The following is an 18,567-nucleotide window of genomic DNA, read 5'->3' as shown; positions in this document are numbered from 1 at the left end:
AAGTGAAATCATCTCCTTGGTACCCTAGATCAATCAGGCCATAATTGCTAATGAAGTTATTGAAAATTCTAACCTGCCTGTTGGTCACCGATCTCTCTCCTTTCTTTTCATGTTGGGCTACAATTTCATTGAAGTCCCCCATAAGGAGCCAAGGGTCAGTTGGTTCTGTGATGAGGCTTTCACAATTATTCCAAAAATCCTTTCTTTGAGCTTGTTGTGGAGGTCCACAGATTCCAGTGATCATCCAAAGTTGTGTAGATTGTTGTTGAGAAGGCCTGATGTAAGGATGAAGAACATTTTGATTTGCTACTAAGACTGAGACATTTAGTTGGGATGTACACATCAAGCAGAGGCCACCCTTATGTCCCATAGACGGTACAGAAAAGGATCCAAAAAAACTAAGGAAGTTGCTAAAAACGATATATGTGACTCTGTAGCAAGAGTTTCAGACAAAAAAATAGCAAAGGTCTAAACTTGCGTGTGTAGTCACGCATTTCCAAGCTAGGAAACTCATTTTTCACGCGGAAAGCCAACACCCCTCACAAAACATTTTGATCACCAGCCTCATTATTCCTTTCATCAAAGGAAAGTTTCCAGGCTGGTTTTGCTGCAGTGGTTGAACAACTGGTTCCGCACTCCTTGTCCAAAGTTGCAGGTATCTGTTGCTTCTGTGATGGAGAGATTTCAGCCGCAGTACGAGTTGGTGGGATGGTGTTGTTGGTTCTGATGCTTCTAGGTTTCCTATTTCTTGTTGTAAGAACTTCAAAAGTTAGAGCTCTTGGTCTTGTTTTCTCTTGGAGCTCCAATTCTGTCGTGGATGCATACTTCCGAGTTTTGGCTGGTGGTGGTTGGCCTGCAAAGTCCGGAATGTTGGGGTATCATCAAATGTTCATGTAACTTTTTCGGAGTGGTGACGATCCTTCGATTGTATGTCCGTATTGGCTTCATGATCTCATGGTGCTTCTCTGGTCGTGCATTAATTGTCACAATTACTTCCGGCTTACCGTTAACATTGTGGACCAACAGGTTTACCTTGGCGTCCCTGCTCTGTAACACATTCAGTAGTACATCAGTATAAGCAGGTGTGAAAAAAGTTAACATTTTTTTGATCCTTGGTTTGGCTTTCTGTGGTAAAGGCCTAGTTGGGCTTGGATTCAGATGTTGATCCATTGCTTCATACTATGAACTTTGAATGTCTTCATAGTTGGCTTTATCTTTGCCCTTGCAATTGGGCTTAAGATTAGCGCTCGGACCAGGTAGGTTGTGGGCTTTCTCCACAGTTGTGGTAAGTCCAACAAAGCTTCTCGCTGGTAACATTGACGTGGCTCTTGGTGGGTCCACAATGTCAGATTTTTTTCCGACATTCTTAACTTTTGCAGAATTTGGTTCAGAAGATTTTGCATGAGCACATCTATCAGGGTTCTGAGATTGCGGCTGTGGAAGTTGGCTTGTGGCAGTGGTTTTGCCAGTCTTTGTTTGTGCCGAGACCGGGTTCCAGGCTAGACCACGCCGAGTTATCTCCTCAGACAGGTGGGTCGGAAACCGAGTTTTTGATGGTGGATCAGAAACCCTAGTTGCAGGTGTTTCATTAGTGGTGTTTCTAAGCTTGGTGTTGTAGGATTTTTCCTTTGAGGTTGATGGTGCTGTTGTTGCTGGTGTTGTTGAAGTGCTTGTTGTTGTTCTTGGAAAGGTTATTTTCCTTTATCATGATGACTCATAGATGATTCTCCAACCACCTGGATAGTGGGTCTGTATTCATGCATGCAACTTCTCCGAGGAGTTTTTGGAGATGGAGCCTTCATCTTAATGTTAAGCCTTCCATAAGAGAAGTTTGGGAATTGTTTGTTTCTCGAGGCCTGTTATATCCCCAAAAAATTGGTGCATTTTTTGAATACATGCCCAGGAAAACCGCAAAGGAAACATAAAATAGGTATGTTTTCATAAGAGAACTGAACCCACACACCTTTGCCAATGTTGAGCATCACTCCCGGCATGAAGGGTTTGTTGATATCGATCATGACATATACTCTTGGAGGTGAATGTCGAGGTCTATTTGGAGTACTGTCCCTGTCTCTGATTTTTCAATGAGGTCGTAGATTGATTTTTCATCCGCAAAGAACCTTGGAAGGTTGAGAACTTGTAACCACAACGGGGCAAACTTGAAGCAGCTACTTGGGTAATGAATGAATAGATTCCAGTCTTCAAACATGACCACATAGGGACCTGCAGTCCATGGTTGGTTTGCGAGAATGAAATCTTTGTCCCCCTGGTGTTTTAGAGACATTTGCATGACATGCAGTGTTGAACTAGTCTCTAAGTGGTGGATCTGGATGGGAAATAATCGAATTGTTATCACTCTCTGTTAAAGTCTGCGGGCATCCAACTCAAAATCAATTGGCAATGAGTGGAGCGGCCCTTCCATATTATATTTTAAGTTCATTATGCGGAAACTAGGGATGTGGGACTATTGTCCTTTCACACCCTCCCTCACGTGTAAGGCCAGTCATTCGGCCTAACACGTGGACCTACGCACGTGTGGGTCATGGGTGTGCAGGTGACATTCGGTTACGGTCCACCCCACGTACAGGTCATACGAGTGACCAGTCATTCGGTCACGGGTGCACATGTGACAAATTCGGTCACGGCCAAAACCGAGCCTGCACCCCGTGTACGGGCCTAGGTATCACTCTGATACCATGTTAAAGTCTGCGGGCATCCAACTCAAAACCAATTGGCAATGAGTGGAGCGTCCCTTCCATATTATATTTTAAGTTCATTATGCAGAAACTAGGGATGTGGGACTATTGTCCTTTCACACCCTCTTGAACTGTGAGAAATCTACTGGTCCTCCGAGAACTTTGACAGCTAAACTGTGCTCGTTATGTGATTGCATGAGGTTCTTCATCCTTTCAGTGAGAAGGAAAATAGGGGTTTTGGTATCTTTTTGCTTTTGGAGAAAAGTTGATGGATGATTAATCTCAGAGGGATCTTTACAAGGTACTGATTGACTTGTTCCTTTCTTGCGATGATTTTGTATAGATTCTCTTTTAGAAAGGTTGTTTTGGGGGGATTCTTCCTTTGTAAAGGTATCTTTGGTGCTCGAGATGGATGAGAATGAGCAAGAAAAAAAGGTTTGGGGAGTTTTCTCAGAAAAGTTTTGGTTTTTAATCTTCTTGTTATCTGAATCAGGTGATGAATCTTCTGAGAAGGACACGCATGGTTTATGTTGTGTCTTTTGAGGTTGCTTTTCAGAGCAGTTAGGGTATAGAAATGAATTAGGCAGGGATGTTGTCGAGGTGGAGGGTTTCTGATTGGTGGTTGGTGGCGGTGTTTGATCACCCATTGGGGAGAAACGGAGGTGGCGACAGGTAAAGAGAATAAAGAAACCTCAGTAATTCAGACGCAGTGTTGTCTAGAAGGAAGAGCAGATTTCCAATTGTGTTTCCCAAATTGTTAAGGATCTTTGGTGGAATCTTGAGTGGGCCTTTATCGATTGGGTGTTGATCTTCATTTCATAGAAGCAAGAACTGTGTTGATATCAGGTTTAGTTTTCCTTGACTCTAGTCGATGCCAACGGCCATTTTTTCCATTAATTATCAATCTCTCTCGAAATTTGGACATATGGCGCTGGAGTTTCTTTTTTCTTTTTCTTTTTTATTCCTACTAGCTATTTGCGGTCCTATAAACAATTTCCTTCTCTCTTGGTGCTGAAATGCTGAAAAATGCAGGCGGTAATTGAAGATGGGAAGAAGGTCAGGTGTTAAGATGACAAGTTCCATTCATCGAGTCAGATATGGAGAAATATCAGGTAATGTCACTAACTACTTTGATAGTCTTAATTAATCTTAATTAGCTGTTATATTATGAAGAGTAGAGGTTCATGTGTTTAAAGGTAGGACAATGTGAAGTGAAAAGGATAATTGCACTTTCAAAGGTAGGATAGTAGATAATTGTTCCTTTGTACTTTTCTGAGGTTTCATAGCTTCTGTGGATACAAATCCGTAGGAACAAGACTCAAGATCATACTTCTCATGTGCTTGCAAGGTTTGGCCACATTTCATTCCTCAGGGGACTGATGAGAAATGACACCAATCTTAGTACTAGCCTAGTGTTTGTAGCTAGCTGTAGAGGCCCGAACGGATGAATGTATTCACTCTGCAACAGTCTGCAAGGAGATGCTGCCAAGGAACGAGACTAGTCCACATGGAGAGCAATCACTGAACTGAATGCACTTTAGGAATGAAGCCACTGGACTGTCAAGGATGGGAAGTGGAAACATTAGCTTGTTGAAACAATCCTTAGGTACCAAGTCAATCACTAGCCCGTGCTGTCAAAGCTTGGCGACGTTCCACCAGAAAAGTCCTACACCGGAAAAACTACTACGGTTATTGCTTGTATAATCTGTATTTGATAACAAAATAGAATTTCCGTGATTGATGTATAATTTTTCTATTCGACATCTTCATCATTTATTTTTTGTTTTTGGTGGAAACTTTGTGAAGGGAAGAACAGCAGGGTTAATCATAAAAATGGTTCAAACATACGATTAGGAAGTAGAGGACAAAACGGTACACTTTTGTGTTCCGTTAGGGGGAAAGGCGATTTTTTACTCCTCCACTTTAGTGACTCGAAGTCAAAACAGATATACCGCAGTCAAATAAATTTAGCTTTCACCTAAACAGATCAGCTTTCCTATAACAAAAAACTTAGTTTAAGTTAGCTTTGGTCGGCCGCTATACAGTATTTAAGTTTAGTTAATTTAAGTTAGTTTTGATCGGGCCACGGCAAAAAACAATAAGCTGGTTAAAATCAATGGTCACCTTTGACTCAAAATCAAACCCCCAACAATTAATCGTGGCCCCAAGATGACCGAAATCAAGACTCCCTTCTTCCTTGTAATATAGAAATAGAAATTCTGTCAAGCTCATAATACAACTTTTTACACCACCTCCAAATGCTTGCTCCTGAGAACTGTGGATTTCGCTTTGCAACTCCACGCTCATTCCTCCTTAGATTTGCATTGGCATGGCTAGCCATCTGCACCACTATCTTATTGTACATCTGGAATCAGAATAATGACATTATAAAGCAGAAACCTAATACAACTTTGCCTTTTGAAGGAAAAGCTATTCCAAAAGAGTCATGTCAAGAACAAAATCAAATTTTCCATCCAAAAAAGAGAGAAGAAATTCAATGATGTTGTATATCCATCAAAAGAAATAAGCATAGTAGCCTTTATTATGGATAACATGCTGGAAAGTGAAACTATTCCAGTTTGGCTAGTCTTGATATATGTCTCACGCCGCGTGACTACTGGTTCAGGGTTCCTATCAAATTGTAAAGATGTAAATCATCTGGTGAGGCAGATATCTGAAAGTAATTGTAGATACCAGAAATGAAGGGATTCTAATGTGGATCCAGAAAATATAACTGATGTTAATCAATACAACGATCCTTCAATTCGAAGGGCCAAGACTCGTGGCTACAGCTAAGTCATGATAGTATATCAAATAACTTTCCATGGGAACTAACTCTCCTTTTTGTTGGAAATGACAAACATACTAGTTCTTACTGCTATGAACCTAATGAATGGATTTCAATCATCATCAATATCGATATAGCCTAGCAATATAGTTTTGTTTTATTAACAATATGGAAGAGGTGACAAAGATGATTGGGAGAAGGCCAACCTACTGAAGCCTTGAGAGTTAAACATGTTCGGAAAAAAAAAAAAAAAAAAAAAAAAAAAAAAAAAAAAAAAAAAAAAAAAAAAAAAAAAAAAAAACAGCATCAGTAGATGTCAAGATCGTCGAATTCTGTCGTAAGCATCTTCAGTTTCTGCAAGTCGAACATACTTATATCAGGCACAAGCAAATATCAAAAAAAAAAATCTTAAGGCTACACGTTGTTTCGATGTCTCTGTAACACGGTCCTTTCTTTATTCAAAAAGAGAAGGGAGTTATGCGTACATGTGCATATTTACATACAGGCATATGGACAACTCATTATCTTTAATGATAACCTCTAGGTTCTTATCAGACCGAAGTAGGAAATATGAGTACTGGAGTAGTTGTAGCGGATAAACTAAGCATTTCTGTGTTCTAAATACTAATAAGCACCATTTAACTGAGACAATTTTTTCCATAAAATGCTTTCCATGTTATTTTGTTTAGTTTTCTTATTTACATTTCACTTTGTTTTTCTCAGGGATATCATTAAGGTAGAGCACACCCATGATTCAGAGAACAAGACATACAATTAAAATATGTTTGTTTCCTAAGCATACAATTGAATATGTTTGTTTCCTAAGCTACAAAATACAAATTCTAGATCTATAGTTTGAAATATCAAAATATCATAGTTAAAAAAATTACCGTTATAAATTGTGGAGGGTCATCAAGACTAGATGAACCCAGAATAATCTCCCTCTTAAGTTTTTCAGTGAGCTTGTGGCAAACCCGTAACTGATGACAATAGAATATGATTAAAAAATAGACACCTAGTTTAACCATTTAGTAACATATAAGAAAGTAGAGGACTTGTATATACCTCTGCTCGAGTAGCTCCGCCGATGATAAATACGAAGATACGTTTGCCCATCCTTTTGAAATCGCTTGATGCGTGCCTTAATACTGAGTCACTACACAATGCAGCATAGAAGTAATATCAAACATAAAATATACAGGAAGTTTATGGTATACCTGGTCTCTTGTAAACGTGGTCTACGCCTAAAAATATTATAGTAGCCCTAACATGACAACAGAAAAACAAAAAAGGTGGCACAGCCTGTCCTCTACAGCCTCTTTCCTGCTGATATTCAAATCTTGTTACGGTTTTTTGAAGTTTTACAGGAACTTAACATATTAAGAAGAAGAAAAAGAATAATACACATCAACAAGGCTTAAATGTTGCATGAAGTATGCATGATGGGTTTTCAAACGTTAATAAGACAGTAAGGACAGTATCGATGCATAGGATAAGAATACGACTACAACCAAGATTAATGTGCACATTGACCTACAAACCGCCTTTGTCTGTTGAACACAGATCAAAGTCTCTTATTCTACTAGCTTTTAGATAAAAAAAAATTACCTGGCAAGCAAACGATCAGTATCAAATATAGACTATGATTCCTGAGCTTAATTGTTCATTTACTGTTCAGTATGAAATGGGTTTTGAATATAAGATAAAACAAACTACAGGTACAAACAGCTATCAGTATATAAGAATTCTTTGGTGTAAATGTCTAATACTTGTTGCATTTTCTTTTTAGCGGAGATGTCTACGCGTTGCCCTTTCTTTTAAACAAACCATGGCAGCGTTCTTTCCAGGTTGAAAACAGGTCCTGTAACTGTATAATCTAATGATGACTAATGAATCATGCTTGTAATAGTTATTTGTAACACGCTAAGCCCAGGATATCTAACAGCATCACTAACTTGGAGAAAATATAGGAAAGCAAACACATCTAAAGAATAAAAGAAGGTGGTGCAAAGCACATGCTTACCTTGAGTAGCCATCGTCAGAATTACGAGGACGCGCCCAAGAGGCTGGCCGTCTTGATCTCATTGAATGAGCAGCTGAAACTGGACTTGATCTCACTGACGCGCTCTCCTGGGTTCCATGGACAGATTGACTTGGCTCATTCATGCATGCATATTCACTCTTCGGTAGTTCACCCTTGTTAAGCTTTTCAATCAGCTCCTGAAACATAGCAAATGAACAACTTTACTGCAAGAGAGTAGATTCTTAGTTGATAGCAAAGGCTTAGGTATTCTAGCATGTCTTGACCGGTTTGGCCTTTTCTGCGATTCTTATAATGGCAAGAACTTCACATTTTAGAACTGATCTGGTATTATTGTTGTTCACCATAGGATCCAAAGTGGACAGCTTGAGTCTAACAAACCCAAATAACCAGTCAGACCAAAAGTCTGAAGTATGGTAAAGATGCCTTTCTCACGAAATGCAGAAAACAAATGTTCTACCACAAGTCTAGGTGGGACACCAAGAGGCCAAGACATGCAGGGTGGTACTATATCCTTGACGTTTTGTTTTCAATTTCAACCTAGTTCCCAAATTTGCAATAGGTGTTTTAGATTAGCAATTTCATGCTTACCCTTTAGTTTCCAAAAAAGTACAGACTTTTTTAGTATAGTTTAAGTTAGTTTTGGACTTCTATTCCACTAGATAATCAATATTGGAATGGCTTTTTCTGCTTTAGTACTAGGTCTAAGGTTCATTTGGATAAGCCAACAAAATCATCCAAAAGATGCTGCAAAACAATATACTTTGCACCGATTACTATATAGAAAATTGAATAATCCAATTTTTTTAACAATAACTCTAGCCATCAGTAGGTTAATGAACCAGAGATCCCACCAATTCTTTGTTTCTGAGTAAAGCTATTGTAGAAACTAGAGTGGAAACACTGGATATTAAAAGTAGACTCAGGATCAGAGAAAATAAAGAACAATCCACACAAGTGTAGAACTGCACCGGTTCAAGCATATTATCAGGCATGTAAGAAGAACCCATTTCCACGTTCCTTTACCTAACTGACCCCAAACATCTGTCTGTGCAACACACAAAAGAACGCCAAGAATAGAAGTCCTAATGATGTGAACGTTCACTGCCCAAATAACTTTTACTTTAAGTCTCCAACTTAATTGTTAGAATCTGTCTTAACTCTTAAATGTTTTTCAGGTTGGGATGACAGCTACACCCTCCATGTGACGAAAAAAACTGTGTAGATTTTACTTGTATACTAAATCCTAAAGCTACAAGAAGATGAGTTTCTGTTTCTTCAGATGGATCAAAATAGCAAAATTGAATCACACAATAAGCACGAAACATAAGAGCTAGAGACGTCCTTTTTGATATTGCACTTCCAGTCAAGTAAGACATGGGTGTTTCACTCAGAAGGGAATCTCTATTTCTAACTATATCACAGATACATAAAGTAAGGGATATACTTGCGCTCAAACTCTACATATAAAACTCGAGCAAAATAAAATGATAACAAGCTAGAGTACTCGGTCATATAACAACAGTATATCGGCATGCCGTCTGTGTTCAAGGGTGCTTGGGGTTGGGGTCTTTTTAAAAAGTGAGCAAGTGAATTTATTACATTTAGAGAAATATTTTTACAGATAAGTACCTCTATCATGGGGTAAAATCGTGAGAGCGCCCATGTTTCTTCCACGCCTTTTCTTTCTTTACGGGTAGCACGCTTCTTCTGAAAATTCAGAAAGATATGTGAAACAAATAGAGACTAGGTCTGGATCTGGAGCTACATTAGAAAGACAGCACTTTGACATTTACTTATTTAGAGAAGTATTGGATCAGAAGCAAATGGAAATGCACCTTCTGACTCTCAAACTTGAGAGAGAACACCCCTGAGGAATTCTTTTCACTAGCGGAGGAACCGTCAAGCAACCGCATGTTGTTTACAGCATTCATATCATCATGGGATAATCCTGCCAGCTGTAAGAATAAATAGATAAAGCATATGGTATTTATACCCAACCCAGGCAACTACTGGGGGAAAAAAGAAACAACATTGAGTCACTTTTATCTCTTCAGTTAAGTCTTTTACTATCTTTTCAGAAAGTTTTGATACAGAAACACCAATCATACAAAATGTGTGACATAGAAACAGGAGTAACAAACAGGATATCACAAACCAATATAGGCTCAAAAAGGAGTTAGCACACACTCAACCAGCAACTCACTCTTGGCAAACCAAGGCGAACTTCCGATGCCTAAGCTATTAGAGGGATAGGCACCGATGTCACTAAGATATGCCATATGTGAAGCAAAGGAAAATTGCAGGAGGGAGGTAAAAAGTATTGAGAATCTTAAAGCAAAATAAAATTTAGTCCTTGAGAGAAACAATGTACCTGCATTAACTTCTGACCTTTCTCACCCTCAAAATTCTCAGGATAAGCGACTGAATATATCATCATTAGACGCAATTTGTTTTCACGAGGTGCATCCTGCACAACAAAAACATCTGAACTACTAAGTGTCCAAACAATAGTCAGTATGCAAAAACAATAATTACAAATTTGAGTTTTAAGCATAAAACCATGTCCAGTTATAAGTCACCTGTTTAGTCCTCAGAAAATTTATCACTTCCCTAGGTCCAGCATCTCCAAATACGAGATCCTGCTCCAGTTGCCCGAAATCTCTAAGTTCCATCTCTTTGATAATTCTATTGATTTGTCCAGCAATCTGAATCAGAGTACTAGCAGGATTAGCCTGTGTTTGGAATCTAAAATTTAACGTTTATCCCTTACAGTCCAACCAATACATAAACTGCTTAATTTACTTCTACTGGTGTTGTATCATTGTGTGTTCGCAGTCCGCTAACTTAAATTTATTTTGGGTACACAGATACTTGAATTTCGACTCTAGCTCTGAATGAAAAATGACAGACTACTGGTATGAGTATGCAACTTCAGGTGGAGTATTCTTGGAATCCACTAGTGCAAGAAGATATCTTTATCAGAAATACTGAATCATCTAACTGTACTTCAATAAAAAAAAGAAGTTATATGATTATCTCGTGAGATCAGGGATATATAACATGCCATGAACTGCAACCTGGTCCACAAAATGAAAATGCTTTTTACACCAGAAATATATTGCCCAAGAAACTAACCTCTACATGAAGCGAAAGCTTATCAATTTGTTCACTATATTGTGGCAGGGCTTGAACCATCTTTTGTAAGTCTCGAGTCGACAGTTCACCACCATTTCTGCGCAACATCATTATTCGTGATGAGAAACTTACCGCCAAGTTATAGTAACAACCTAAACATAATATAATCTGCTTAACATAAATCAAAAAGGTCGAGAAAGATAGGTCTTAAGGGTTTCACTTTCCAGCAGTACAATCAATGAAAAAGAACAGCAACAGCTTAACGCTTCTGATAGAAAAGGAATCAGAACATAAGCAATGATCTATACTAAACATATGAGATCAAGGAAAAATTAGTTACAAGGAAAAGAAGGAAAAAAACAGTACACCCCCTAACACATGTCCTTAAAGATGTTTAACATTTAAGGGAGCACCATTTTATTTATATTCTCCAAATCCACTTTCTAGCAACACCCTCATGCAATTTTAGCAAAGTTGCTCATCCAACCAGCATCTCTGTCTCCATGTCACAAAAACCTTAAGAAGAAGGTAGACCAACCTAACTCTTCTTGAATACAAACATTAAACACATAGCGGCTAGCATGAAGCATAAAACAAACCTTGAACCATGTTGTATTTGTGCAGCTTTATTTTTTGATATGAATGTAGTCATCTTGTCATGCAACCGCTCGCTAGCCTGCTCAACAAGTAATAACCAAAACAACTCCACACTTCATACGAATTTTGTTTATACAGAAAGAAAACTTCTAGGAGAAGATGACGTACATCTGCAATATGGGCATGGCGTAGCTCGAGCCAAACAGGATCATGATCCTCCAAGAGGACATCTTTCTTCTCAGGTTGACCACCTGTTTTGCTTGGCACCTACAACATACATATCATCGAGAAGGATGCTTAAAGAAAAAGTTACACCTCAAATTTGAAAAAAAAAAAAAAAAAAAAAAAAATTGAAAAGAGTGAAAACATACCTCATGAACATATTTGTTTCCGTCCATATTCAGCAAGTCATGGCACATGGCATCATATGTCCACTCATGGATTATGGGCGAAATCTGAAGGCGTGTACTCAATGTATCAATAACAAACCTATGACTATACAACATGAAGTCTTTGCTAACTAACCTGGTCAACAGATCTATCCAGAATAAGCAACTCGCATGTTTCTGTCTGGGGAAAATGCTTTATGCTGTCTTTATACTTAGTGAGCTGGTTCCACACAGCAGCAGCAAGCTTAGTTGGAACTAAATCACGCATTGTTGTCAATGTGACTGCATCAACCTTAGCAGCACGGTAATGAACAAATGGAAGCTCCTATCGAAATTAAGCAAACAGCCAAAATTAAATAAAAATTTTCTACACAACAGCAAATACCTAAGTGTACAAACTGAAAAGAAAATGAAACTGACAAGAGGCTATCAAGAATTCTCATAGGGTAGTCTTAAAATGAAAGACAGACTGAAAGTAAATGCTAGTTAAGTACTGAAGGAAAATATTCTCATAGGGTAGTCTTAAAATGAAAGACAGACTGAAAGTTAATGCTGGTTAAGTACTGAAGGAAAATATTCAATGGAAACAAATCAAAACAGCAGTACATGAGGGTTTAAAGGAGGAAGCTTAAAAGTCTAAAACAGAAATGAGAGGATGTAAAAAGTGATACTCATTCAACCAACCACAAATATTAGGACAAGCAGGAAAGCAAGTCCTCTAATAAAGAATTTAGAGAGAGCAATGTAGAGATGAGAAAAAGTAGGAATGGTACTCTTTCAGACCACAAATAGTTGGGACAACAAGAAAAAGCAAGTCCCCAAATAATGAAGAATATATAAAGAGCAATCAGCAATCAACCCACGAGAAAACAAAACTAGAGTTGCAAACTGATGTGCGTATAAAACCAAATATCTTGCAAGGGTATTATGTTTTTTCATGGTGAATTGCCTGCTTTGAACACCTGTAACATAGCTTAGAGTGATAACCATGCAAATAACTAAAGAAAGAATAAAGTACCAAATAGTTGGGATGGCTAGGTAACGTTGTCATGGATGCTCAAGGTTTATACGCATACATTAAATGAAGTTTGCATAAGTCAAATGCAAGCTAATATTTTGTAAAGACCATACTCTCATTGAAGCAAAGACTGTAGCAATTCGAGTAGCCATCACATTCAAGCAAGCATCATATTGACGAGACTTCTCCCCGTTTTCCCCAAAAAGTTCACCCAGTGCTCTCTCATTATCAGTAAGAAATCCCTGAAAAAAAGTAACAAACCACTCATCAAGCTTTCAGCATGCTATAAATCAAGTGAATAAAAGCTTGAAGAAGAAATAAACAGTCGCAATAATGTGCTGTAGCCTGCCCAAGTCTACCTTATTCTCGAACATTATGGTGGTATACAGCACACTATTTAATTTTTAATAGCATTTCGACTTTTACTAGTTGCAATACATGTGGACAAATCATCATGGAAACACTATATCTCAAACATTTCCTTGTCATCTATCAACCATTCCATGTCCATATGTAGCATGCGAGCCCCTCAGATGAACCTGAACACCTATTTCAACGGATCAAGCACTGCAAGTCTACAACCATTATTACTACGGCCCAAACAGAAAAAAGCGAGTTGACCTTCCTCCCACTCTCAGCTATCTTGTTCCAAATAAACTAAGTTTAATGTAGTGGGTTATTGTTTATGCTTGTTTGTCTAATGGGACAACTTCTAACATTTATCACAGTGGTAAACCCCACCATATACTTTGCTGCTTGAATTTTCACAAATAGCAAAGTGGAAACGTGATTGAAAGGAAACCTACAAAACACGGTTTGTTGGGGGAGGGACAATGAGGTGGATTTTTCAGTGTGCAGGTTCTACAATACTAAGATGGAAAGTGCAGAGACTGTCTATTCGGCTGTTGGTATTTGGCAAGCCAACGCCCCATTCTGAGTAATATACTTCTTTTGGGCACTTTCACTAAATAAACCAATACAGTAGACTACATGCAAAGACGAGGTATGGTGGTAGATAATAATTGCCATCTATGTGATAGCCAATCAACGCCACACGTCTTGTTCTACTGCCCATGGATTGTGGAAGTATGTCAACATTTTATTAGCTTAATGGTCTTCCCCTACGACTGTACTCTAGGTTTACTGGACCTGGGTTTGTCCCATCTGAAATAGACAAAATAGTAAAGCGCTGACAAGGCACTGGTCTTTCAGGTAGCATGGAACGTTTGGAAAGAGTGAAAGGCAGTTTTTTAAATATCTTGCAGATATCGGAAGACCTTGATATTCAAATTGAAACAGACTTATATCTATGGGTATCATCTAACAAACTCTACTTGGGTTAATCATGCAGAAACTTCATCTTAAGCTGTGGAAATTTTGATTAAACGAAGGGATTCTATTGCGGCCTTACTATGTACTATGTCCAATTTGGTTTTGCTTTTTGCAAGCAATGTCTATGTCTGTGTTCTAGAGTAGGCTTCTTCCCTTGGGTGGTTTGCTAAGAAGGTTCTAGAACACCCCTGATTCACTGTTTGTAATCAGGGATGGCAATTTTCTTTGTTCCTTTTGAAATTCTTTCCCTTCGGGTTTCTAATTAAAAATCATTCTAACTGATTAGAAACAAATAAAATGAATCAACAATCGATTAAATAACAGAATGTGAATAAATACCTGACTGTCTATTGCGAAGTATTCCAAATTCATCTGCATGATTCCTCAATGAAGTCACTATCAAGAATGTATGACTCATTAATCAATGATTCAACAATGAAATACAAATACAGCATCTAATTACCATTAGAAAAAGCACCAATGCGAGTCAATACGCTTGCATTACTCTTGATATGAGCAAGCAACTCTTTTGGAAAGGGTGAACTGAAGAATACAAATGCCCTGAAATGAAGTCGTTGTTACATTAATACAGTGACCAGGAAAATACAAATAATGGTTCTAGATGTATCTTTCACGTACTTTTTGTACAAGGGCTTTCCTCCAGACATGTCAGACAAAAATTTAGCAACACTGCCATTGTCAACGAAAGAGAGTCAGTAACCAAAAAAGCCCATTGCTTTAAGATAAGGTAAAGTGGAGCAACCGAAAACCGTTATCATCATTAATAACTTATTAAAAGCAAGCGTAAACATAGAACCATGACTGGATTAACCTTAGACAATCCTCATTTACTTACATAGTTACTTCCATGTATTTAAGAACCTACAAAATACAGCTTATAAAAGCAAGATACCCATGTTAAAGTACTTAATCTCCTATTTTTTGGAAGTTAATAGCTCATGTCTATTACTCTTACACAGCAACTAGAAAGAGAGGAAATGCAAGCATCAACGTTGAGTTAAAAAGATAATACCTATTAAATGGCCTAGACAGACTGAAAGATAATTTAAGTCCGTCAATTTCGAGACTATTACATTTCATGGATACCAGAACTTCAAGATAAGGTGCTTGAATGATTTGGAAAAGTATCTCACTTCTAAAAGGAACTAAATTTCTCACTCATGCGATAGTACGTTGTCATACTTGATTCAGACATATTCTCCTACTTTTTTGACTAATTAACCAGGTGCTGACGTTTTGGGTTATCATAACTCAGGGGTACTTTTAATACATACAGACATGTCAAAGTGAAAATGAGCAACTTCACCTTCATTATTATGGTTATCATTTTCTCCGTCAATCTCCTTCTCGTTTTAATCATCATCACGTCCTTATCAGGCAAATTAAGTTTTGTACTATTACTACAATTTTGATCCGTTCTCATAGCTAATATTAAAAACAGTTAAGCTGATCATGTCACCGGTCACACTTTCAAGATCCCAAGTACATGGAAATCTAAGAATCTAGGATTTCCTATATCTTACTGGGTGGGTAGGAAGTCCAGCAATTCGTTGTGATGGTGCATATCCAGTGAGAGGATAAAAATTAATCAGACTAATTTAAACGAACAGAAAAGCACAAACTTACTTCTCTTTTAATGGCTGGATGAAGTATATAGCATCCATCGTCGGCAATGGCTGTCTTCTCTTGTGAAGGTCTTCCACCACTAAAACACATTGAACAGTCGTAAGTCTAACCTCAGAATCTTCCAAACAAGAAAGATCTTTACAAACTGTTCAGTATGTTCTCAGAACGAAGCAGAGAAAGGAACCACAAACTTGAACACTAAAAACTCAAATCTGGAAGATGTATAAGTCTATTACAAGTCAAAGTAAGTAAATATGGTATGACTAAACAAGTGTAACCAGCTGAGACGAATAGTAGGTGACGAAAATGTACCGAGTAGTACTGTAACACAGAATATACGTACAGCTCAGAGGGCAACCAAAAAACGTCGTCTTTGGAAATAGCTGTTCTATAAATTACCACCTTATGCCATTTGTAAAGACTAAAGACAACTAAAACAACAATACAAAAACATTCATTCTTCAGATTCATCTCTAATTTCTCCCTCTAGATGAACAATCACTTTCCCCTAACCATGATACTATTTCCATCATTACTCATACGATAAAGCTCTGCACAAACTTCTAATAAACGGGCACATGTGTAGGTAGTTATATTCGTGGAACTATGTCTTTTAAACTGGATCACTCCAAAAGCCTATTACTAACCCAGCAAATCAGCCTACCTACCTCTAATTAAAATCTAGGGCACTATCCAAATGTGTAACATGGATCTACCAAAACCAGAAGAGATGTATAAGTGTAGTCATGTTTAAATTTTTAAAAGAAAAATAACGTTGATATTGCTTACATGAGACTCCTTCTTCAGTGATGTCTGCCATTTTGCAAGAGCAAGACATCACTTTAACCGTCACTTTGTCCATAATAAGAACCTGCATTTGATCAATTGAATTAGTCTAAACACCCCAATAATTAATTGTTCGTCTAGAATAGACCAGTTCAAAATCCACACGGCAGGTGAAAGTTTGGAAGGATCAAATTCAAATAATTACCTTCCAAGTTGATTTTGAGTCGCCAGTTTTAGTGGATCGAAGCATTTCAACCAACAACCCTAAACATTGTTCACACAAGAACAAAAAATAAGAACACAGCACCAAAACGTAAAGCAACAAATACTCAAGTATCACCATAACTCATAATGTTTTAACAAATAAGAGATTATCTACTGTGTGATTACAATAAATAACTTCAGGTATTTCTCTATAATTAACCTTTACAGTATTCTAAAAAATTTAAGATTACAGTTAATAATTTGAGATAATTTTCCACATAATTTCAATTTCAGTAAGGGGGGCAAAGAAAACTTACGATCCCTACTAATTTGCCTGAAATTTTTGTAGTCTCCGCCATGAGAAGAGGTGGAGTCAGAATCAGACATAGACATGATGATGATGATTTATATCTTTGATAGACGAGATTGTCACTGCATCATCTCACTTTCTGAATCGAAATGAAAAATGAAAAAAAAATGTGTTTTTTAATGTAGAGTTAAATATTGCAAAAATCTAGGGAAAATTGAAGAAGATGTTTGAAGTTGAGAAGGTAGAGATTTCTGGAGGTGGGTTGAAATTGTGGAGACTCTAGCAAAACGTATTGAGAAAGAGAAAGGAATTTCTCAAACTTTGCGCAGGAAATGGAGGATTCGCTACAGTATTAAAAAACAAATGAACAGTAGTGTTTGATTTTTCCAACTTAAAAGCAAGTCAAAAACCAATAAGTCCAGGGTGTCAGCTTGTACCCGAACCAAAATTTGTTGTTCGGTTCTGTATCATACTGGCTCGCCATCGGTCTGGAAACCACTCCCGAAGTTGCTTTTTGACTTCCGGAAACAAAAAAATCAGAAGTTAGTTTGGGTACACAGTTTCACATTAACTTTTGAAGCAGAAAAGTTAATCTTTTCATAAGCAAAAACATTTTGCTTTTATAGCGTGTTTGGATATACATCCAGAAGTAGCTTTTTGACTTCTAGAAATCAAAAAGCAAGAAGTCAGTTTGGATGTGGAATTTCAGAACGACTTCTAGAAGCAGAAAATTCGACTTTTTGTGAAGCAAAATATTGAACTTCTGAAGTCAGAAGTAGAATTATATCCAAACGCGCTAGGAGAAGCAGAAGCACTTCTGCTTTTGATATCGAAACATGTCATAAGTGGTCTGAGGGTGTTCAAGTTTCCTCACATAAGGTAGGTTGGGGATAAAATCCCAGTAATAACAGCATAAATCTTAGGCTGATGTATCTAGTATCTTTAAAAAAAATGTGAAACCGACAAGCCTTTGGTTTTTAATCGGATCAGTCGGGCAGATACATATTAAGGTTTAGATTTCAAATTTAATCATGTTTCGGTGTATTTTGTAAATCATGAAATTAGTTCAGTCACATGGATGGGAAAAACGGATTCTTCAATATGGTCAAACATAATAGGCGGTGGTTATGTCTAAGACGCCAGCGGCTGAACTATAGCCGTCGGCGGCTTAAATATGGACGTTAAAAGATTAGCTTATGCCGCCAACGACTAGTTTTATAATGATACCTACAACTACTTTTACATTTATATAAATTACTTAATTTTATCCTCCAAAATCTAAACACTCTCTTACATATATCAATTATCTCTCAATTTCAATCAATTTATTTTCCAACCGCGAATTCTGATATTGATTCTTCTAAGGAATATACGGAAACGTATGAAACCTTGTACGAAGAAGAGCAAGAAATGTATTTAGAGATTTTGCGTAAATCAGATGAAGAGTCAAATGAGGCTAGAAGGCAACAAAATTTTATATTGTAATTACATTCAAGGTTGATACTTAGGTCACTAGATCCAAAAGAAGTGTTCACTAGAAGATGGACGTGGCGAGATCAACATCTTTATCACGACAAGAAGATGTGTGACTATTTTAATCATGGATTATGTGTTCTGACGC

General features: G+C 37.6%; 1 protein-coding gene and 1 long non-coding RNA gene across 3 annotated transcripts; one reads left to right on the top strand and one right to left on the bottom strand.

Annotated features, from left to right (window-relative positions):
* The first annotated feature begins 2,917 nt into the window (after positions 1-2,917).
* LOC113292852 lies at positions 2,918-4,459 on the top strand. Its single transcript, XR_003331907.1, has 3 exons — positions 2,918-3,542; positions 3,729-3,808; positions 4,006-4,459. It is a non-coding gene; the product is annotated as an uncharacterized LOC113292852 (long non-coding RNA).
* Positions 4,460-5,468: 1,009 nt separating this feature from the next.
* On the bottom strand, positions 5,469-17,286 carry LOC113296912 (SNARE-interacting protein KEULE-like). 2 transcript variants are annotated; one of them, XM_026545273.1, is made up of 18 exons: positions 16,954-17,286; positions 16,638-16,696; positions 16,436-16,517; positions 15,647-15,725; positions 14,639-14,689; positions 14,463-14,560; positions 14,339-14,382; positions 12,781-12,909; positions 11,786-11,974; positions 11,632-11,715; positions 11,429-11,527; positions 11,263-11,339; positions 10,664-10,760; positions 10,108-10,233; positions 9,900-9,995; positions 9,364-9,483; positions 9,158-9,235; positions 7,504-7,704 (listed from the first exon to the last, which is right to left on the bottom strand). In XM_026545273.1, exons 1-18 carry the CDS (start codon positions 17,027-17,029, stop codon positions 7,504-7,506), a joined length of 1,785 nt encoding a protein of 594 aa, XP_026401058.1. In that variant the 5' UTR covers positions 17,030-17,286. The 2 variants fall into 2 exon arrangements, with proteins under 2 accessions (XP_026401057.1, XP_026401058.1); XM_026545272.1 differs by lacking the exons at positions 15,647-15,725; positions 16,436-16,517; positions 16,638-16,696; positions 16,954-17,286 and adding exons at positions 5,469-5,838; positions 6,375-6,464; positions 6,550-6,640 and having other exon boundaries at positions 7,508-7,704; positions 14,339-14,371; positions 14,639-14,682.
* Between the last annotated feature and the right edge of the window lie 1,281 nt (positions 17,287-18,567).

This window comes from Papaver somniferum, chromosome 7 (assembly GCF_003573695.1).
Source record: "Papaver somniferum cultivar HN1 chromosome 7, ASM357369v1, whole genome shotgun sequence".
Classification (NCBI taxonomy): Eukaryota; Viridiplantae; Streptophyta; class Magnoliopsida; order Ranunculales; family Papaveraceae; genus Papaver; species Papaver somniferum.
Note: the sequence above shows the minus strand (reverse complement) of the source record. Positions and strands in the feature narration are given on the sequence as shown.